At 44.5% G+C, this 23011-nt stretch overlaps 2 protein-coding genes, 1 long non-coding RNA gene and 1 other non-coding gene across 7 annotated transcripts in view; 2 read left to right on the forward strand and 2 right to left on the reverse strand.

The window, feature by feature from the left end:
- Limd1 (LIM domain containing 1) overlaps positions 1–10233 on the forward strand; it is a 47663-nt gene extending 37430 nt beyond the window's left edge. For 2 of the 3 annotated variants that reach the window (XM_039081663.2, XM_063265665.1), the window contains 5 exons: positions 417–479; positions 5789–5919; positions 6363–6414; positions 6955–7023; positions 7932–10233. In XM_039081663.2, the coding sequence (XP_038937591.1) occupies positions 417–479; positions 5789–5919; positions 6363–6414; positions 6955–7023; positions 7932–8069 (453 nt within the window). In that variant the 3' untranslated portion in view covers positions 8070–10233. The remainder of the gene's footprint in view (positions 1–416; positions 480–5788; positions 5920–6362; positions 6415–6954; positions 7024–7931) is intronic. The other variant, NM_001112737.3, reaches the window with a different exon arrangement.
- Positions 416–17561, reverse strand: LOC134480118 (uncharacterized). Its single transcript, XR_010054315.1, has 2 exons — positions 11221–17561; positions 416–7350 (listed from the first exon to the last, which is right to left on the reverse strand). It is a non-coding gene; the product is annotated as an uncharacterized LOC134480118 (long non-coding RNA).
- Trnar-acg2 (transfer RNA arginine (anticodon ACG) 2) lies at positions 17388–17460 on the reverse strand. The gene has a single exon. It is a non-coding gene; the product is annotated as a tRNA-Arg (tRNA).
- A 212-nt stretch (positions 17562–17773) lies between the features above and the next one.
- Sacm1l (SAC1 like phosphatidylinositide phosphatase) overlaps positions 17774–23011 on the forward strand; it is a 56393-nt gene continuing 51155 nt past the window's right edge. For both annotated transcript variants that reach the window (NM_001357497.1, NM_053798.3), the window contains exon 1: positions 17774–17897. In NM_001357497.1, coding sequence (NP_001344426.1) covers positions 17866–17897 — 32 coding nt within the window. In that variant the 5' untranslated portion in view covers positions 17774–17865. The remainder of the gene's footprint in view (positions 17898–23011) is intronic.

Genomic DNA, 23011 nt, shown 5'->3' on the forward strand with positions numbered 1-23011 from the left:
TGTCAGTGCTCATGTGTGTGTCAGCACACGTGTGTACACGCATGAACCCCACACACACACATGCACGCACACACATGCACGCACACAGGCACACAGATTCCAGGTCCCAGCTCTGTCTCAAACTTAGTATATCTGAGGTGGGGCCCATAAACTTACTTTTGTCTCAAGTTTCCAAGTGATTCCAAGGATCTTGTCTTTGGGAATCTTAGAGATGAGGAATTAAAGCCTCTCTGTGTCACAAGAGTTTAACATGGCGAGGGGCCCAGATACAGCTGCTAGGATGGGGGCCCCTGGACTACCCTGGACTCAGCACACAGTTTCACACCCTGAGGGGAATCACAGGCTTCTCAGGAATCCCTCCTTCCCTCTGCAGCTGGGGAGGTGGCTGACTCATCTTTCTTGTCTCTCCTCAACAGTACTCTGGCTTTCAGCAGTCTGCGGACAGATGTTTTCTTTGTGGACACCTGATTATGGACATGGTAAGTGAGCACTGGTGAGCGAGCCCTGGGAAGGAGGCTAGAAAGACGTTAATAATTGAACACAATGTTCTCTTTCTGGTTCTGGTCACTGCTGGTTTTATTTAAAGAAGTCCTTTCCTGGTGCAGCCAGTTCCTCTCTAATAGACGCTTTTGTTGGCTTGGACCAATGCGATTTTAACCATGCACACAGCCGTGATTCAGCTCACACTGGCCTACATCTGGTTTCTCTGTGATCATTGGCTTTCCCGATGAGGTGCTAGGGGCAGCCTATTTTACTTGCAGAGGTCTCAGTCACTTGGGAGTCAGGTACAGTCAGATGAATGTGGTTGGTTTTTTTCTTCCAGCACAAGTTGTCCCTAAGAAAGCACCTGGCATTCATACGGACAGGGCCTAGGCTTTCCTATCCCATTTTATGCTAGGCCACTGGTTCTTCTAGGTTGTCTGAGTCTCAATTTTTGTTTCATAAGTGAGAATAATGTTCTCTGTGGAATCGGTGCTGAGGTCAACAAATTGTTTACAATTGGAAACTGGTAAAGTGAAAAACCAGAAACAGAAATGTAAGAGCAAGGGGTAGAGCTCAGTGTCAGAATGTAAGAGTTAGGAGCATAACTCTGTCAACATGCTTGCCTAGCATGTATGTGCTCTATCCTTAATACTGGGAGGAACAAAGAATGGTCCTCATAGCTGGGTTTCTCAGAGGCTGGGTCCTTGTGTTGTTTCCTAGGAGCCACTTCCTGTTAGATGAGTTTTGTTTCATTCACTGAGCTCATCTTCACTTAAAGAACGTCTGAAGGGGCAGGAAAAGTTAATCCAAAGATCTGGGCCTGAGTGAATGGAGGGTTCCTCTGAGGAGTTCAGCAGCTTATAGAAGCTCCTTTCTTGGGCTGGGAAGAAACACAGTGGCCCATTGCTTGCAGAGCATGCTGAAGGCTCTGAGTTCAATCCAGTGGCAGCAAAAAGAAAACAGTCCTTAATATGTCAATCATGGTAAATGGTTAGTGAGCTGGAAACATTCATTCCATTTTGTGTTAATGCAGTGATCTCATTCTGGAGAGGGGAACTACCAATCATGATCATTTTTATTATTTTCTTTCATCTTTTTGTTAAGAAATAACTCAGAATAAAAGGCACAAGTCCTACTGATGAGTGAAGTTTTCCTTGTGCACCTACCCATGTAATCACATTCCAACTTAAAATGTAAGACATTGTTGAAGCCCAGAAAGTCCCTTTGTTTCCTCCTCTGAGATCCTTTCTCACAGAGGCCATAGCAGCTCCAGGCTCCATTGCTACCCTTTGTTTGCTGGTTTCAGAACATCACACAAGTGGAATTGTAGAACCTAGACTCTTAAGATACTCCTTTCCTCACTTAAAAATATGAGCTGGGCGGGGGTGGTGCACGCCTTTAATACCAGCACTTGGGAGGCAGAAGCAGGTAAATCTCTGAATTCAAAGCCAGCCTGGTCTACACAGTGAATTCTACTATAGCCAGGCTACACAGAGAAACCTGTCTCACACAAGCAAACAACAAATAAAAACCAAAGAAAGAAAAAGAAGAAAAGAAACTGTCATTATATGATTTACATGCTTTGTTCACTATAAGTAGTTCCATTGTTTTTGTTTCTAAGTAGATTTCATAGTAGATTTTGTTGTATAGTATATGAATTAGAGTGTTTGCCATTTTTGAACTACTTATGCACAGAGCTTCTGCTATTTCAGAGTATTCTTGTGCATGTGGTTTTTGTTTTTCCCTTTCTTTTGCTTTGTTTTGAGGTGGTCTCATGTAGCCCAGGCTGATCTCAAACTTGCCAAATGACTGAAATTACCTTAAACTTATGGTTTTCCTGCCTTTACCTCTGAAGGCTAGGACTACAGATACTCATCACCACTGGTTACATGTTGCTTGGTATGTTTATATATATATATATATATATATTTAATTTTTTAAATATTTATTTATTATATATAAGTACACTGTAGCTGTCTTCAGACACACTAAAAGAGGGCATCAGATCTTATTACAGATGGTTGTGAGCTACCACGTGGTTGCTGGGATTTGAACTCAGGACCTCTGGAAGAGCAGTGCTCTTACCACTGAGTCATCTCTCCAGCCCTGTTTTAATTTTTTGAAATTGAAGAATGTTTAATTCTTTGCTATGTGGACCAAGATGACCTCAGACTTAGAGAGATACACCTGCCTCTGAGTCCTGAGATTAAAGGCAGGTTCCATCATGCCTGGCCTGGTACTGGGTGTTGAACTTTGGGCCTCTGGATGCTAGGCAAGCACTCTACCAACTGAGCTACATTCTCAGCCCTTGTACATGTCTTTGATAAATGTGCTTTCTTCCTGGTTATACACTAACATTTATAAAGCAACTGTGAACAGAACTCTCCCTGTTTATGTGGAGTCCCTGCTACCATTTAGGCCTTGTATACAACAGAGCTTAGCCCTGGAACAGCTGTAGCCTCATTACTAGCCAAAGCTTCCCTGAGTGTCTTAATTAATTAATTAGCTAATTAATTAATTCTATTGTTGTGAATAGATACCATTACTAAGCAAGCTTATAGAAGAAACAGTTTACTATGGCTCACCAGAGGGTGAATTCATGATTATCTTAGCAAGGAACATGGCAGGCAGGCATGGTACTGGAGCAGTAACTAAGATTTACATCCTTGTTCAAAAGTAGGAGGCAGAGAGAGCTAACTGGGAATGACCTGAGCTTTTGAATCCTCAAAGACCACATCTAATCCTTCTAAATAGTTCCACCACTAGGGATCAAGCATTCATATATGTGCCTATGGGACCCATTCTCATTCAGACTACCACACTGAAGAGTGTGTGTGTGTTTGTGTGTGTGTGTGTGTGTGTGTGTGTGTGTGTGTGTGTGTGTGTGTAGACAGGCAAGAGCCATACCCCTCTACCTGTCTAAGAGTGACTCCTAGCTTTAAGACAGAACTCTCATCTGCTGCCAAAAATTCCAATACAGAGTCCTTTAAAAAGACATTTAAAATTTTTTTTTACTTCTTAAACTTATGTGTATCTCTGTGTTAGTATGTGTACATGTATGTGAGTGACCACAGAGGCTAGAGGGTATCAGAACCCCTGGAGCTGGAGTTACAGGTAGATAGTGAGTCACCAGATGCCAGTGCTGGAAACCGAACCAGCCCTTGTCTTAACTGATGCACCATCTCTCTTGCCCCAGAAAGACTCTTGCAGACACCACTTAGCTCTGTAGCAGATCCCCAGCCATCCAACTCTGTATAAACTGTCTGAAAACACCGTGTTAGTAAAGGGGTATGTTCTGAAATAGATCCTGTTCCTCAATGCCAGAATGTTAGAAGCTAGCCAGGATGTAGCAAAGTGCATCTTCTTTTCATTTGACTGAAGGCAGTGAGAATTAAGCTAATCTAAGGATTTGCCTTTGAGAGGAAGTGCATTCCAGTTACCAAGTGGACTTTTGGAAGCCCTGCAGTTGTTCCTCTTCTTTGGCCCTTTGCCAAAGGGGTTTTAGGGGTAGTAAAGCCCAGTGGGTAATGAGGAAGTCTGAGATCCAAGGTGGGATAGCAGACTAGTTCTCCTGTGATCCCTGGCTGGGATGTGTGGTACCAGTTATCTAGTCAGACGTCCAGTGGAAGGACCTGGGTTGTAGCACATCTCTTCCAGTCTTACAGTGTCCTGCAGAACTTGCCTAAGTTTCAGGTCCCCCTCCTTAGGCCTGTTTGAAGGCTTTCTGCATGGCTTAATACCAGCTGTTGATGACTGCTCTGTGTGTTCCCTGCAGTCTGGTATTGGGTACTCCTGTACATGGTGATGTCATAGTTCTGTTATTTTTGCTGTTTCATGGCCCAGGTAATTGCAGAGGTAAATCTCCCACTGAATTACCAAATATGCTTTTAGCTACAAATTACAGAAATCTCTCGACTCTAATAGCATGCATCGGGTCATCCTAAAACAACAGGCGCTAGACATTACGCCTGGTGATTCTGGATGAGGAGGTCTGGGGTGGGGTCTGAGAACGCTCACTTCTTACCAAGCTCTCAGGTAGTGCTAAGGTTGCACATTCAGGGATCACACTTTGAGAATAGGACTTTACAGCCATTCCCAGTGAGTTCTGTTACTGACAATGACCTCACCAAGGATTTGCTTTCCTTCCTGTCTCCCTCCTTCCTTTCTTCTATTTTTTCTTTCTCTTCCCCTCCCTCCCTTTCTTCTCCCCTCTCCTCCCCCCTCCTTTCCTCTCTCCTCCCCCCTCCTTTCCCCTCTCCTCCCCTCCTTCCTCTCCTCTCAATCCCTTCTCTTCTTCCCTCCTGTCCTTTCTCTCAGTACCTTCCCTCTCCCTTCCCCTTTCCGCTTGCTCCCTACCCCTCCCCTCCCCTCTCCTCCCTTCCCCCTCTCCTATCTCTTCATTTCTGTTTGCCTCCTCTCTTTCCTCTGTGTCTTGGTTGTTTCTGTTTTGGATGGTGGTTCAAGTTATCACATCCAAATCAAATGACACTGAGAGAAAGGAGGCCTTTGGGGCTTTTCCTGAGTTGTGTTTTTAAAAAGAAGGACAACAAAGGGACTTCGTCTGTCACGCTTGGATTTGATTGATCAGGGCTCCAGCCAGCCTCTAGGTTGTCACACTGCAGAATTTAAGCTGCATGGAAGGGTACCTCGAGTCAATGTGGAGGCTTTGTCCAAGTTCTCCTAGCTCCATCTGGAATTTTCTTTCTTCTTTTAAAAATTAAATTACTTATTTATTTTATATATGTGAGTACACTGTAGCTGTCTTCAGACACACCAGAACGTGGCATCAGATCCCATTACAGATGGTCTCCAGCCATCAAGTGGTTATTGGGAATTGACCTGTGGGAGAGCAGTCAGTGCTCTTAACCTCTGAGCCATCTCTCCAACCCTGGAATTTTCTTTCATTTTTCCATATACTTACTGCATTCCATAGCAGGGGTGGATTCTTTTATGACCAGCTTTAACTGGTTTATTGCTGTTTCCCAATGTTCGGGTCCCAGGACAGGCTTAGCCCTACCTAGCATTGCTTCTTAGGAAAGAACAAGTTCCCTGCTATGAGGGAGGAATCAGACAGGAGTCTCTTATTTCCTCCAGTCAGCACTGAGAGTCTGCATAGGTTCCTCTTTGATCCTCTTCTGTCAAGCAGGCCAGCCCCCTCTTAGCCTTTGTCCAGGGCAAGCTGTGGGCTAGGTGGAGTCTGTGCTATGGTACAGCTGTGCATTGGGCTCCTTAATCAACGTGTTCCTCTTTCTCCATGTCTCTCTTCCTTCCTTTCATCTCTGAGTTGTTTCCTTTGTGTCTTCAGATCCTACAGGCCCTAGGGAAGTCCTATCACCCTGGCTGTTTCCGCTGCGTCATCTGCAATGAGTGTCTAGATGGGGTTCCTTTCACCGTGGACTCTGAGAACAAGATCTACTGTGTCCGAGATTATCACAAGTAAGGGGAGAGGAAGGGAGTAGATGGTAACCTGTACACAGGCCCACTGAGCTCAGCAGAATGGAAAGTATGCAGAAACTGGTTTGAAATGTGTTTGGTGGTAAAGCAGAACACAGAATGGTAATCAGAGGATTCAACAAGCCTGTAGCCCCAGCTTTACCCAACTTCACCAGGCGCCAAGTCAGGCTTAGCCTACCACTCTGTCAGACCAGCCCCGGTAGCTGTGCAGGAAGCAAACAACCAGCTTCCCCTTTATTCCTAAGGGAGCAAGAGGCAGCCAGATGCTCCTGTAGCAGCCAGGAGGAGTGTTACTATTCCAAAGAGTGAGCCTAGCTCCATATTACCTGAGTGCTGGCCATGAGGGCTTCCTGGCAGGTCCGGGTTACCGTTTATTCTCTGGTTACAACACAGTGTGCGCTGTGTTCCCTTTGTTTCTCCTACAGGGTGCTGGCCCCCAAGTGTGCAGCCTGTGGCCTTCCCATTCTTCCACCAGAGGTAAGATGCTTTTCTGGTTCTGCTCATAGGTCTTCAAAAGACTGGACTGTCTCCCTTGAGTCACTCAGACGATCTCTGACCTGTTCTTAGACCTTTCAGCATACTCCTCCAATGCCCAGTACTGTCCCTTTCTCCTGGCTGGCTTCCTAACCCCAGGTGTTTCTTGTGCCTGTTTGTCTGGATAGCCAGGCCAAACTCTTTTAATGAACAGAGGGACAGAAAACTTGTCTTTTCTTTGGCTTTAAAAAAATAAATATCCCTGAAACCCTGCCTCAGTAAATTAAATAGAGTGAAGGAAGAAGACACTAAACATAAACTTCTGGTCTTCACAGGCATGTGCACACAAGTGTGTGCTTGTGCAATGCAATCACTAATAAATACTTATGTAAACAATCAAATTCAATTAAGTTAAAAGAAATGTCCCCATTGGAAGACCACTATTACCCTACAATCTCTTCCCACCCCGTTGCTTTGTCAGTAGTATTCCATGAACTTACAACTGGCCTCTTTGCATGTCTTGCTTTTTTTTATTTGTCCCAGGGCTCAGATGAGACCATCAGAGTTGTGTCCATGGACCGAGACTACCATGTAGAGTGCTACCACTGTGAGGTAGGTCCCTTCCTGCCCAGCCCTAAAGCCTACCTTGCAAAGACCTCCTGGGTCATGGAACTGAAGTGGTCACCAAGATCAATCTGAAGTCTGTCTGGGGGCGTGATAACAGATGCATGTTAGGAAGTTCTATGCATTACAAATTCAAACTGAAGAAGTTCTGATGCTTGGAATTGCTACCCTGAAGTTACAGAGCTCAGAGGACTGTATGTAGTGTGGGGTTCAAGGTTACACTGTCACTCACATGTATGATGAGGATGGGGGGAAGAGATGTCTTTCCTCCTGGGTGCAGAATGTTCCATCAGAAACTTCTGTCTGAACTGAGCCCTGGAAATTGTGGAGAAACCCCTTTTGGAAATAGGTACATCAATTGGTGGGTATTAAGGTGAGGGGGTAGGGTGGGGCTTCTCTGACCTGTGGGATATCCTACATTGAAAAAAACTGTAAGTGCCTCATGACTGTCAGAAAAGCCAGAGGTCATAGCTGTACCAATCTTCAAGGTAGGAGGATCAAAAGTTCAAGGTCATCCTTGACTGCAGAGCATATCTAGCCTGGGCTACATGAGACATCATCTCAAAAGATGGGGGATGTGTGGGATTAATTAACCAGCCTAAAAGATGCATAGTATTATCATCTCAACCTGTAGTCCATAAAAACTACTCGTTGATAGTTTGCCATCTTCTTTGGGTCTTCTGTCTTGGAAGCCTGGTGTGTGTTTGTTCTGAAGCTTCATCTCAGTTCCAGCCAATCGCATTTGCAGAGCTCCATGGTGGCAGGTAGCCACTGGCTCTTTCTCCAGACAGGAGCTGCCTACAGCTGTCCTTTGGTGACTGGGACTGGGTGGACCGTGGTTTCACATCACTCTTGCAGTCTGCTTTGTTTTCATGGAACACTCTTCCTCCTTTCAGGACTGTGGTCTGGAGCTCAATGATGAGGATGGTCACCGCTGCTATCCACTGGAGGACCACCTGTTCTGTCACTCCTGCCATGTCAAGAGACTGGAGAAAGGACCCTCACCTGCATCCCTCCACCAGCACCACTTCTAGCAAAGAGACAGTGGGGATGTGGGGCCAGCCTGCCCAGGGAGGTGTCTGTGTAGCACTTCTGAGCTTCCCCACAGCTGGGGCACAGGAAGAGGAGGGACAGGAAGTTGAGTTCCTGTGTGTGTGAAGGGTATCATTCTTTTAACCACAGCAGTGTGCACTCCCCATCCTGTCCGTGTGTTTTCCAAGTGCTTTTCTCTATTGCCACACTCTCGCCAAATCACTCAGGAAGATGCTCCAGCTTGCACATGACACAAGATGGGGTCTGTGTAACTGGACACATCCTACTCCCTGGAAACAGGTTTTCAGATTGTGTTGGGCATATTCCACAGTGTCCCTAAAGAGAAACAATGGTGGAGGTGAGCAGGAGAATGCCTGCACCCAGATAACCCTCACACAGCCTGTGCTGTGACTTCACAGTTCTGTCCACTTCAGAGCTTTAGTTCTTCTGAGGATGCTTCAAACCCTTAACTGCATTACAGCAGGAAAGAAGTACTGCATATATTTGCTTTGTACCTTGGAGTTTGCTTGGTGAAAGAGAGCCAAGCTTAGACATCTGGGAGGCTGGGTCTCCCTGCTGTGCCTCTGCAGTTCCTGCTGCACCTAAGGCAGTGGAGCTGGGGCAGAGGCCTGCCCTGCCCTGCCCTGCCCTGCCCTGTCCTATATAGCCAGCTCAGAGAGAACTGGTGCAGGCACCAGGCTTCTTGTCCATGCTTGGTGCTGTGTTTTCATTGCTTCCTCCAGTCTGTGACATTGGAGTTGCTTCCTCAAGGCGAGTCTGAGGATCTCATGCGCTCAGATCCCTGTCAAAGGTTGGGAATCCTAGTCCATATCCTGGGAGAGAGCTCCTTCCAGAAGGAAAGTGTTGTGTGTGAGATCTCAAAGCTAGCACCAGAGGGAGTGCCTGAGCTTGTTTCACAGGCATCTCTCTCGGCCACCTCTCAGCACAGACATTCGTTTGGTTTGATGAAACCAATATAAGGTACACTGCTTTAGTCTGGTTTTTATTCCTTTGTTATTTCTCTCTACCTTTTCCCACACACAAAACATACCTCACAGATAGTTTTCACCAATCACAGATCAGAGAGGAATTCATCCATCATATGGAGACTGTTGGTGTATCAGCAGTGGCCAGCTCCAACTCTTCACTACAGCTGAGCAGTACAGCTGCAGCACGAGGCCTTCTGAGAGAAGAAGCAACTGAAATCAACTCTCTGCCTCGTGTGCCTCTGCATTACTGGTCCTGGGGTAGCCAGGCTAAGAGGGAGACCACATGCTGACAACATTAGGACCACCTCCGAGGTGGATCTGTGGGCATACCTGTCCTCCCAACATTTGAGAAGTTGAAGTTTGTGAAGTAGAAGTTTAAGGCTGTCCTCAAATACATGAGGCCATGACCTCACTCAGAAAAACTTAAAAGAGAAAGAAAAAAAAACCCACCCAGAACTGAAGAACATAATTAACTTTGCCTATCACTTCCTGAGGCCACAGGTCAGTGTCTCCTTGAACGTTCAAATGGGTAAAACTGGAAAAACAGAGTGAAATGGGTTTCCATCTGCTGTTTCATCTTCAGGGAGTGCCCCATGACTTGTGTCAGGAACACTGCAGTGTCTCACGTCAGCAGTCAGGCTGGGTACCCAGCAGCTAGCTTGGGTGCTGAAGCACGGTCCGTAGAGCCCCTGCCACATGTGAATGTGGACTCTTGACTAGGCCCAGCTACACCTGTAGGTTATTGCAGTCCTACTGGCCGCCATTGTCTGTCCTTTGGCCAGATGTTACTTGTTTCCTGTTCTAGACAGAGAGCGCCCCTTAAATAAAAGCGATGAATATATAGGGCCACAGAGGTAGACCCTGAGACTAGCCCTGGTTTTTCTCTTCTAGATAGCGAGGTTGGCTTTGGCAAGGCTGGCAGGGAAAGGAAATGAGACAATATGTCTTTGCCTTCATTGAGGTTCTGGTATAGTCTAATTTTGATTCAAGATGATTGATGAAAATTGCATTGGAATTAGTGTCAGAAATAGATGAGATTTTTTTGCAAATTGAATAATTTAAAATCTGTGATTAATTTTTAAATGAAATTCCTGATTGAGGCGGTTCAGATGTGTTTTCAAATACTATATTTTATATTATCAAAAAAGCAATAAAGGAATTTGCAGTTTTCCCAGAAGCCCCAGGACTGTCTTCATTGCTTGCTGGAGAAGGCACCAGTAGGGATCTCATATTCTTTGTTTCTCTCAGGCCTGTGCACTAAACCATGAAGATATATCCACTTATCTGGGATTTTAAATGCTCTATAAATTTTGGCCAGATAGAGCTGTAAGGAGGTTATACTTATAGGTAAGTAGGAAGGGAACACCGTGAATTGGTAGGGAGGCTGTGCTTTGTGTTTGAAAGGGCAAATAGCTTTTTAAAGATCTCTGTACAACTCTTGTACCTTGGATAAAAACAAGGAGATGAGGCAGTCCCACATCCAGGACTCGTCTCTGTCGTCACGCTCCTTATTCTGACCCCTAGGTTTCAGAAGACCTTTCAGCCTTAACAGAGTCACTGGCTTCCTGTTAAGTATGACAAGACTTTACATTCTCCTTGCTAGTGCCTAAGTGAACTCCTCTCAGCTGAGTCCTGTGAGGGGCCAGTGTTGAATCCCAGGTGGCTGGCAGAAAAATCAATGTTTTGAAACTTTCAGTATGGCCATGGTTTTGTATGGCCTTAAATCACACAAAATATGAAACAGGATTGTAAAGACTCAGGATTCACAATCCTTTGCAGGCATTACACACTGTTCCAAGTACCCTTTCTCACTCAGTGAGAGTGCGGTCTACCAGTTAGATCCCTTGCAAAGAACAGTGTGGGTGGGACTTGCCTTCAAACTCTGGTTGCAGAATACACTTGTAAAAACTCTCAGGTGGAGAGAGTTCTGTCAGTAAAGTGCTTGCATGAGGACTTGAGTTCAGTTCTCGTAATCCATGTAAGAATGCTGGATACAGTGGTGTAGGAAAGTGGGGGAGGGCATGTGACATACTGGTAGACTAGCTTCCTGAGAAGAAAAAAGTTCTGATATGAAGTTGTTTCAGTTAGGGTTTTACTGCTGTGAACAGACACTATGACATAGGCAACTCTTATAAGGACAACATTTTAATTGGGGATGGCTTACGGGTTCAGAGTTCAGTCTATTATCGTCAAGGGAAGAACATGGCAGGCATGGTACAGGAGGAGCTGAGAGTCCTGCATCTTCATCTGAAGGCTGCTCATGGAAGACTGGCTTCCAGGAAGCTAGGATGAGGGTCTTAACGCCCACACCCACAGTGACACACCCACTCCACAAGGCCACACTAATAGTGCCACTCCCTGGGCCAGCATATAGGAACCATCACAGAAGTGTATGCTGGTTTCCATCTCATAAACGCTTCTGCCACTGTCAATATCACTCTACCATTATGACACCCTGGAACTTGGAATGGGGAGTGGTATCATCATCAAATCCAACCACCTTCAGGCATTTGAACACCTTGGAGCCAAGACAGTGGAAGAAACCGTTTAGCCCCATGATTGAAACAGTAGCGACAGTGACTGTGTCTCTCCATCAGGCCTTATCCTGCACACCCTATGTTCTTTATTATTCTTCTTGTAGACAACTAAGGCATGGAATGGGAAGTAACCGTCCAAGATGAGTGGCCAGTAAACAGCAGGAACAAGACCAGGCCCATTCCAGACAGCCATCCAGAGAGAGGTCTTGACCCCTCTTGCTGCTGGAGATTGTCATCTTCTATGGTATTGTTCATTAAGGCCTGTCCATAAAACCTCATCATGAGGCTGTGAGGAGGACCTAGTCACTGCTCTCTGTTGGGGTTTGTATTGGTTTCTATTCAAATAAAATACTGTACAACCCACATGTATTATAGTTCTCCTACCTTAGGTTACCTTTCAGAGTGGTTAGGGAAGAAGCTCTGCCTTCAGTGTCCCTTTTCTCATTGCTGTGACAGAAAGCTTGGCAAGAGAAGCTTAAGGGAGGAGAGGTTTCTTTGGGTTCATGGTTTCAAGGGACATAGAGAAGGCGTGATGATCAGTGACTCAGTAGCAGTAGAAGCACAAGGCAGAAGCCCTTTGCATCCTGGCCACCAGAAAGCAGTGTTAGGGAAGAACCTTCAAGGCCTGCCCCCAAGGACCCACTTCCATTAGCTAGATCACAGCCCCACTGGTTCCACAACTTCCCGCCCAAACAGTGCCACCTACTGGGGACCAAGTGTTCAAACAAGTTTTTCCGGCTCTTGGGGCTTTCATATTTGTGGCTGGGGTTGTACCACTCTGAGCCTCCTCCTTGTGAATGAATGACTTTTGGGATTACATTTGGGTGTGTCCATGTAATCTAGAATAATCTCCCTATCTCTGGATCCTTAATCTGAAATCTCCTTTTGCTTTGCATAATAACATAATCATAGATCCTGGGTATTAGGACATTTTGGAAGGGACCATTCTTCAGCCTCCTTTGGATTAAGTCAAGTTCCTTTGGGGGAGGGTTGCTGGGGGAGAGATGAAGTAGTATCCATGGGATGACATTTCTTCAGGCAGTGCTAAAAGTGAGGTTCCTGAAGTTGAGTGGGTAGGCACATGTACCGTGTGTTGAAAAAGGTCAGGGAGCATATACTGAAGGTCTCACTCAGAAGGGCTCGATCTGTGGTATTTACTAGAGAAGAGCAGGTAATGTGGTTTCCCACAAGTGTGCCAGATAGTCTAAGGATCTGTTACCACTAAGTTACATACATGTATCATCCGTTGAGAAAGTTTCAAAGACAAATGGCTAGGGCATAGTATGTCACGTAGAGCGGAAGGTCCACGAGTCTAGGGGCTCAGCAGGCAGATGCTGCAGTGCAAATTGGGCGGCAGCGATGCTAGTAATCTGCAAATTAGACTCTCCGGGAATGCAAAATTTCCAAAAAGCTGTGTGCACATAAGTCACACAGGTGCACTACAAGGAAATTAGGCTAAAGGTGCGAATTTGTATTTACTCACCTTTAAAGTATTTCCTTTTCTGAACATGCCTATTTGAGAACCTGAGTTTGGTCTTTAAAAATCGTAGAAGAGGGCTGGAGAGATGGCTCAGTTGGTAAAGTGCTTTGATATAAGATGAAGACCTGAGTCTGATCCCCAGAATTCATATAGAAAATACTAGGAATGGTGGTGCACACTTGTAAACGAGGCAGACAGAAACTGAGAAAAATCGCTTGATCTTTGACCTTTACATGCCTATGTTCATATGTGTACATGTGCACACACACACACACACACACACACACACACACACGCACACACACACTCCTAATTCTGTCTGAATTACTCTCCATCTTTCAATCTCATTGGATGTTCACAGAGGCCTCAATTAATGTAGAAAGGCCAAACTTCTGAGTTTTTAACCTGTTTAGAGAGCCTAAGGAGCCCTCTGCAGGCCAGTGGCTAATCAACTGGAAGTATTCTTTTACGAAAGCCTTATGAAGCAGGCTACAATTTAATACCATTTTATTAAAAGAGATGGGGTTGGAGAGATGGCTCAGCAGTTAAGAGCACTGGCTGCTCTTTCAGAAGTCAATTCCCAGCAACCGCCCGGTGCCTCACAACCATCTATAAGGGGATCTGGTGCCCTCTTCTGGCCTGAAGATGTATATGTAGCAGAACACTCAAATAAAGAGAGAGGGGTGTGGTGGCGGCGGGGAACTATCCAATGAACTGGGAGCTGGTGAGCTGAAGGATAATCAGGGATAGAAATGAACTGACATACCAAAACACATGTGACCACCTTCCTTCCCACTGTGGGGTCCTCTGGGAGTTCACTCAGCCCCTATCTGGCCTGCTTTAAAATTAAGAGCTCACGACCTTAAGCAAGTTTAGTTTCCTTTCCTGGAAAAATGGGGTCTGAGTGGGAACTTTGTAATTTTGGCTCTTTTAAAAGACACAGAAATATTATGGGTATATGTTTTTGTTTTAATCCCAGATGTGGGGATCTAGGGCTGCTTTACCCCAGGTGACTGTGTGTCTTGTACTCTCGCAGAGGCATGATTTTGACAGCAGCAGATCGCTTCTGCAGTTGTGTGATGTTTGGAATTCTGGGGACTTTTTGGGGGGCCCCAAGAGGTGGTGTAGGTTGCTATTTGGTGGTTGGATGGTGTTGTTTGCTGTTGTTTGTGGTTTGTTAAATAGTCAGGTGCAAAGAAGAAACAAGAATAAGTATAACTTTAATTTCTTAAAATCTTAATTTTAATGATGGCTTTTAAAGATTTTAACCTCCATTATAGCCCACCACCCACCAGAGATAGTAGGAAAAAAAGATATAAAAAAATTGGACCTATTTAGAAAGGTTCTTTAGGGCAACTCCTGTCTGTGTTGTCTGAAAATCGACAGTTCAGTTCACAGGTTAACAGACAAAGACGACTTGATCCACTCGTGAACATTTTATAGATAACACCAGTAGTCTAGTTCGATAGAATCAGGTTAACAATGGTGATACAACCTAACAGAGACATCTAGGCCTCAGAGTCAACAGGGGAGACCAACAAAAACACCAAGAGAAGTTCTCGGCTGTGCCTCTCAGAGAAGCAAAGATCAGCGAAGACAGGAGACACACATTCATTACACACCTAGCTGTACCTGCAAGCCAAGCTGTCTCTGTCATTCTGTCCTATTTACACCCGTCAAACATTGTGTGTCCTCCATGTGCCTTGCCTCAGCAAAGGTCTTGCCTCATCACGTGCCTCCAGTCAGCCCGAGTCCACAGAGTCCCAACAAATGGAGCTCAACTACACAATGTAAGACCAACCAATATGTGTGTGTGGTTAACAAAGAATCTTTCATTGCAAGTCCTTCTACATGTTTGCCTTAACAGAACATCCTCTCTCCTGTGTCTGATTTAGTGAAACATTCATTCTTTCTTGAGTCTGCTTTAGTCTTTGACTTGTGTCCACTTCCAAAACAAACAAACAAACAAACAAACAAAAGACAACCCCCCCCACAAAAAAACCAAAAACACTCTTTTACAGGTTTCTCCAACAGAACACCATCTAACACAATTGACTCTCCAAAGAACCCTTAAGTTTCCACTTCAATGACATTAGACATCCTGCTGGCAAATATCAAACTTGCTCCAGGGAGCGGAACACCACTAATCAGCAGGAAGTAGTCTAACCCCCTTTCCCCTTTATCCCCTTTTCTCCTATCTAGTGTTAGGGGATTGAAAGGGTGAAAGAAAAGGAGTAGAGAAGGGTGGAAGAGAGAAAACCTACAAAGTAGCAAATGCCGTGTACAATGGGATAACAACTGAATTTACCTTATGAAGTTGTGTGGGTTGGTTAAATTTGTCTAAATAAAGTGCTTAGAGAAGCATGAAGTTACCGATCAGTTTGATAAGTTTTAAGAATTGTTAATTACGTCAGGGTGATCAACAAGATAAAATACAAGCAGACTAAGGTAAAAAAAAAAACTCAACTATAAACTTTAAAAAGCACATATGTACTAATTGTAAAATGGGAATGTAAGAGTGAGAATCTATTATAAGGAAAGGGTAAAGAATACACTGGCAGAAAGGCTAATATGTAATAACCAAAGAGCTGCTATGCTTTTGCAGAGGACATGCATTCTGTTACAAGCACCTGCCTTGTTGGGTGGCTGTACCCAGTTCCAAGGTGATCTCATACTTCTAGCCCGGTAGAGCCGTATGTGGATGCCTTATTTTATTTATAGATGGGGTCCCTAGATCAATGCCTCTCTGTCTCTAATTCTAGAATTTTAGGTATATGCCACCACATCAGACTTGGATATCTAATTTATATGTATACATAAATGTCTAATGTTGATTAGCATGTGTGGAAACATATGGTGACAGAGGGTATATTGTTCTAATTTTTCCACAGAACAATTTGAAAATACATACCAAAAGCTAAATGCCTATGAGATGGACCTTTAAAATGTCCACTTATCCACCCAAATAGGACATCTTAAAACAAGAACTCTTAAACCAGGTGTGGTTGGTGGGGCTTATAATCTCAACACCTTGGGAGCTTGAATCAGAGTCCCAAGTCCATTTTCCATAGCCAAGTAAAGGCCCCCTGTCTTATATAAGTAGGCCTCAGTCTGTCAGTCTCTCTCTCTCTCTCTTCCCCTCCCCACTCCACCCCTGCTCGTCACAAACACACACCACACACCCCCTTCAAAACAAAACAAACTAAACAAAAAACTAAACCCTCATTTTTTTTTAAGCGTTAAAACTGGCAACAACTTAATGACCTTAAATTTCAGACAAAAAATTGAAGAGCAAACAAAAAAATAACTGTTAGCCGGGCAGTGGTGGTGCATGATTTTATCCCAGTACTCAGGGGGCAGAGGCAGGGATCTCTGAGTTGGAGCCCAGCCTGGGCTACAAAGCGAGTTCCATGATAGTCAAAGCTACACAGGGAAACCCGGTCTCGGAAAAACAACTCACCATAACGTCATTAACAGCAAACTAAAACCTCAGAAGTGTAGAAGCCTGGTGTGATGTCTTGTACCTTAAATTCCAGCACTCTGGAAAGCAGAGGCAGGTATCTGGCCTGTTCTATATCCAGCAGTCAGGACTCCAAGAGTGAGCCACGCCCCTTGGCCCCTGCTCTGATTCTGCCCCTAATAATTTCCTGTATTTGATACAGTTTTAATAAACTCTCGGGGAGTGGGGTATGTTATCTAGGGCAACTTAATCATCGAATGACTGGTTAACGAATAGCTGAGCCCCGCTCTCCCACCCACCTTCGTCACATCTGTTTCTGGCTCTCAGGTCTTACGTAAAGTGAATAGTCATGCGTTTTTCTGGGCCTCTTACTGCGAAATCCCCGAATTTTTAAGGTTTCCTTGTGCAATGGAGGCTAGGTTGGCTTTGCAAGCGGAGCTAGCCAAGGCCGCCGGTAGAGGTCCCAGGTCTGCGGAACTGTCTTGCAGAGCAGAATCGACGCCCTTCTCTTGTCGGTGCGGCCTGGGTTCTACCTGCTAGGAGCTTTCGGTGAGGTGGGAAGACATTGGCCACGCATATCCCTGATTGCAAACCTCCACTCTCAATCAGAATGTTTTCGTGTTAGCGGTATACAGACTCCTGCGTAATTTTAAGAACAGGGGCGCTAGAAATTTTGCAAGCCATTTTGGATAACTCCGGGTTTCAAATACAGCTAAGAAGGTATTATTTTGAGCAAAGCAACATTAAGATGCAACATATTTGATCTTGACACTAGCTACGATCCTTTACAAGCAGGCCTTGCAACGCTCAACTCAAAACGTATACAGTATAGGAAGAAAAAGGAACGCACATTTCGAGCCAGCCAGGAGTCGAACCTAGAATCTTCTGATCCGTAGTCAGACGCGTTATCCATTGCGCCACTGGCCCAGTGCTGAGGGGGCCTCTTCTATGATGACTGATCTCCAATTACACAGCTTCAATACGCTTCCTGCTTCTAACTCTCCAGTCTCGTCGGTTTGTTGAATGTCGCAACTCAGCGCAACGCTAACCGGACTCCGCCTTTCTCCGCAACGCGTTACACCAATCCCCAGAGGCGACGTCACTCCGTTCTTTGGTCTGCTCCAATCCGCTCATCGGAGGCGTACCTCGCAGATCCCGGCTGGCTCACTGGTTTGTCCGCCACCGGCTCCCGTGCTCGCCCGAGAGGTGGACCCGGGAGGGGGTGGGACCAGGCCGAGGCTCCTTGGCCACCGCACCTGGGGAGCGGTCGCACCGGCGCCGTGGTGGCATCGGGGTACACTGCGGGTGGAGCGAAGCGGAGGAAGGTGCACGATGGCGGCCACAGCCTACGAGCATCTGAAGCTGTAAGTCCCGTGTGCTGCGGCCGCTGACAGGAAGGGCGAGCGGGCGCTGAGGCCCGGGTGTGTGCGGCCCGCACTGGCCCAGCCCCGGGGCTGGGCTTTCTCCGTCCAGTCTGGCTGCAGCGTAGGCCGGTGTCCCGCAGTGTCAACCGCCTCTGGGCCTGGCGCGGTGAGCCGAGCTGGAATCCGTAGCCCCAGGAGCTGCTGCAGACAACTTTCCCTGGGTGGCCTCCGGGAGAGGCCTTTTTGACTGGACGTCCGGGAGTGCTCTAGCGTTCGCAGGCAGAGCAAACCTTTCTCTTGGTTTCTGGCTTTCTGAGCCTGGGAGTCGTCGCAATGACGGGTCCTTCTTAGGGCGCAGCAATAATTTAGTCAGACGTCCGAAGGGCCGGTCGAATTTACTGTGCTTTTTTCAGCAGAATGCGTTGACAGCTATAGACTCGCCTCTAGTTTTGGCGTAGCAATGTTGACTTTTAGCAATGCCAGATATTTGAGGTTTTGAAACCCAACCTCTGGTTGTATAGAGGTGCAGAAAATAGACATTTATAAGCTCTTTGGCTCGTCCTGGGTTAAATGGGTGGGGGACAATTTCTCTTGCTGTTACTCTCTGCACCCGTACTCTTGTTTATGAATAACTTTGCCCTAACCGCTTTAATAATTTACCACGGACCATAGTCTGGGAATGCCTTTAGTAGCGGAAGCAAATATAACGTGAAAAGCCAAGTTAAAATATCCTGTTAATTAGACAGAGGCATCCCAATTCGTTCGCAGGGAAATAAATGTAGTTTGAGTGTTCCTGATGAACAACTGAAAGTGTAAAGTTAGGAGTACAGAATTTGGAGGGAGGCCAGCTGCCCAACACTTTTCCTGTTTTTCTTCAGTTCACCCTTTGTGCCTCTTCTTCTGGCTGCAGTTCTCTTTGAAAACCACACTTCCCTCCACATTTCTTTTAATTAGTTTTCCTTTGTAAAGTGAATAATCACCTTTTTGGTGACAGTTGAAGCCAAGTATATTGGTCTATGTCGGGCCAGAGTCACGTGGTACTTTACTGGCAAATTAGGTTATTGTCCACCTGATAGTTGTTGAAGGGCTGAACATGATCTTACACTAGGTCTCAGGTGTGTTTTAGCAATTTGGAGCCTTGCCTTGAAGCAGCTCAGCCTTGAGTTACAGGATATTGTTGAGTTTTCCTGCATCGAAGAATAGTTGAGATGGATAACATAAGAGTTAGGAAGATTGTTTTTAAACTGCCCAGGCACTAAGTCTCACTAGTCCAGACCTTAATATAGGCAGGCATCCTCTTTGTGTCCCAGGCAAGTTATTCAACCTCTGTGAATAATTGTTTTTTTTTTTAATTTTGAAAATGTGAGTGTTTATACTCCATCCTTACCATCCTCTGCAGTCCAGACTTCAGTTCAGGCAGACACCATTTTACGTGTACATAGAAGGAAAATGTATTCTTTAGAAGTGGGAATGATGGTTTTGTATTGAAGTGGAAACTGAGTCTGGGGCTAGATGGACATGTCTATCAGTCTTTAGGGTTTGGATGTTTCATAAATGTGAAGATAGACCTTGAGGGCAAGTTTTTCTTAGGCCAGGAGTTCGTGAGTTGGAGTCTGTGTTCATCTCCTTTTTAACCATCCTATTTAAACTTTTAAATATAACCCATGGGCAAAGAATATCCTATTTTAGAGGTACTTGTAGCTGAATTAGTTGCTGACCTATCTAAGAATAATAGGACTTTTAACAAAATGTCTAAAAGAGCCTTGTGAGAAGTTACTTTGTTGGGTGATGGTGGGCCTTGCCTTTCATCTAAACCAGCACCCAGGAGACAGAGGCAGTGGGACTCAGGCAGCCTGGTCTTGAGTGAGTTTCAAGACAGCTATGGCTACACAGAGAAACCCTGTCTCAAAGAAAAGAAAAGAAAGTTACTGTATTGAGGACGTATTGGTATATAAGTTCCAGAAGTGTTATCGTGCTTGGATATTAAATAACTCTTTGTACAATGTCACACACTTTGCTCAGCTCATCTCTGCCTTGTTAAAGCCTCACCTTCTGCATGCACTCTGCTCATCCTCCAATCCCCAGTTGCAATTCCACGCCTACTCTATTGACTACAGTTTCAAGTCCACATTTTTTTAGCCACCTGAATTGTAAGTTCTTTATAATTTTGTAACTTTACTGCCTGTGAGCCATGCTTAAGGTTGCTGCTCCTTTGCTAACTCCAGTCTTGGGTTTGCATTTATCTTTCTGCCAGAAGGCTTTCTCTGTCTCTCCTGTCTACGTGCTGGTCAGTTACATCTGGAGTAAAGAAGAGAGGTCTCAGGTAGTTTAGTCAAAGCAGACATGGATTAACTTCTTAAACTCTCTACTGGCTTTGTGTCCTGGGCGGGTTGCTCAGCCTCTCTGAATAATTGTTTTATTTTGAGTGTTTATACTTCATGAGGTTTGTAGATAAAGTACTTAGGTACCTCATAGATACCTTCTCTGAGAATTTTGTTTCCCTTCATTGACTCCCTTATGGTTTTTGAAGCCAAAAAGTGAGGATTTATTGTGACACTGCTTAGGCACCAAATATTCATACAATTTATACATTTGTTTACTCTCTCTCTTAGACAAGAGGGCTAAAAGCTCGAACAGCCAATCCAGAGTACTGTTTGAACCAGAGATGCAATAGTTGCCTATACTTTGCTTGAATGTATCTAAAATGTGATCAGTAACTTAATGTTGATTTATGTCCAAATCTCTTCAATACTTGACAAGCATCTACTACATAGATCTCCAGAGTACATGAATTTTTCAGTATAGAACTGTTCGAGAAGAACCAAGTCTGGGATAATTTGGCGTGTGTTCTTTTGAAGCAGCTCAAGTGCTCTCCTATACATTATGTCAGTACTTCTGTGAATTCATAGGTTGGTTTATAGTCTGCCCTCACTGAAGAGTGTCACGTGGTGTCCTGGTCACATAAGTCACTCATTAAGCATAGCAGAGTCAACAGTTGGCCAAGAGTCTAGTGATCTTTCCATTACACTGCATTATTCAAATGACCTTTTTTTTTTTCTTATCAGATTGCTTTCTCCTTAGTCTATGGACAGCCAGGTGTAAAACTTGTAAGAGGAAATAGTTGATACATGGTTTTTTTGCATAGAAAACAGAATTTAGATTGTTTTGTTGTTTTAAAAGGCAGTACTACTACCCAGGCTAGCCTGGAATTCATGATTCTCCTACCTCACCATTTCCAAGTGCTAGGATTATAGATATTGGTCAACATGCCTAGCTTTTTAGGCTACTTGCATAAGCATTAATAATGTTAGACACGATCTGAAATTACAAAAGTAAAAAAGAAAAAAATGTACCACTCTTTCCTCCTTAAATGTCAGCCAAAACAAAATATAAGGCAAAGAATATTTTTAGGTGTATCTAGCTTTTTGACATTGTACAATGTCTTTGGGGTCTACAAAGTTCACACTTGAGAATGGTGCTGTCAAGTTGCACAAAAAGAAAAAGCACCAAACAAACAAAATAAGTACAAAAAATGTGCTAGGTAAGTTTATGATTGTATGTCAGGCTGCATTCATAGCTATTCTCAGCCACATGCAGGTCACAATGCTGGACATGTTTATTAGATACCGAATCAGGTGGTAGTTTACTTCTAAACAACAACAACAAAGAAAACCCCTCTTTTCTCAGCTGGAGAGATGGCCCCATGCTTAAGAGCACTTACTGCTTTTCTAGAGGACCTGAGTTCAATTCCCATCTCCCACATTGGGTAGCACACAACTGCCTTTATCTTCATTTTTAAGGGATCCAAAGCTGCCTTCCAGACTCTACAGGCACATTCGTTCATTTATTCACCCATTTACACACACTCTTTCTCTCTCCCTCTCCCTTTCTCCCTCCTTCTCCCCCTCCCCCACGTGTATGTGTGTGTGTGTGTGTGTGTGTGTGTGAGAGAGAGAGAGAGAGAGAGAGAGAGAGAGAAGGAGGAGGAGGAGGAGGAAGAGGCGGAAGAGGAGGAGGAAAAGGGTATAAGGAGTTCAGAGATAGCCTCAGTTATTTACCCATCAGACTTCTCAAAACATCAACACCAAATGAATAAAACAAAAATGTTATGCAGTATGTAACTGCAGTGTACCATACTTTGTTTATCCAGTGTTGGGCATTTAGGTTGGTTCCATATTTTTTGGCTATTACAATTGAAGCTGTTTTGGGTATGTGGATATAGCAAATAATCTCATTTAGGTTCATCCATCCATCCGTCCGTCCTTCCTTCCTTCCTTTCTTCCTTCCTTTAGTTTTTTCTCAAGATAGGGTGTCTCTGTATATCCTTGGCTGTCCTGGAACTCTCTCTGTAGACCAGGCTTACCTGGAATTCACAGAGATCCTCTTGCCTCTGCCTCCCAAGTGCTGGGATTAAAAGTGTGTGCCACCACTGCCTGATTTCTTTTAGTTATTTTTTAACACATACACAAAAGTAGAATTGCTGCCCAGCATGGTGGCCATGCCTTTAACCCACAACTAGTGAGGCAAAGGCAGACATATCTTTATGAATTAGAGGCAAGCTTGGTCTACACAGCAAGTTCCAGGAAGCCAGAGCTCCCTAGTGAGACCCTGTCTGAAAATAAGTTAAGTAAGTAAATAAAATAATAAAATAAAAAATGTCAGGGGATTGCTAGGTCATATGACAGTTCTAATTTTAGATTTTTGAAAGACTAACATTGGCTTCACCATTTTACTGTCCCACTAGAAAAGCACCAGGGTTCTAATTTTGTGACATCTTTGTCAACACTTACTCTTTCTGTTTTTCTCTTCTTGGCAGTAACCATTTTAATGGGTGAGAAATTGGCTGGTAGTAATACATATAAAGTAGGTTAATTTTGCACATTTTTATTTTAAACCATGCAACAGAAAACTGAAGGGGCAGCAGGTGGGACAGTAAGGAAATAAGAATGTTTGGGGAACTTTAGAGTTCTTCCCACCATAGTTACTTTATGACTACTTTTTTCTATAAGACTATTATTCGTTTCTTACATTTTGTCTGTGATTTAATTGTTTGAGCTTTTAGTTGTAAAGATGACTGTCCCTCCAAAATAGCAAGATGATTGTCCCCCCCAAAA

The sequence above is a fragment of the Rattus norvegicus genome, chromosome 8 (genome assembly GCF_036323735.1).
Source record: "Rattus norvegicus strain BN/NHsdMcwi chromosome 8, GRCr8, whole genome shotgun sequence".
Taxonomy (NCBI): domain Eukaryota; kingdom Metazoa; phylum Chordata; class Mammalia; order Rodentia; family Muridae; genus Rattus; species Rattus norvegicus.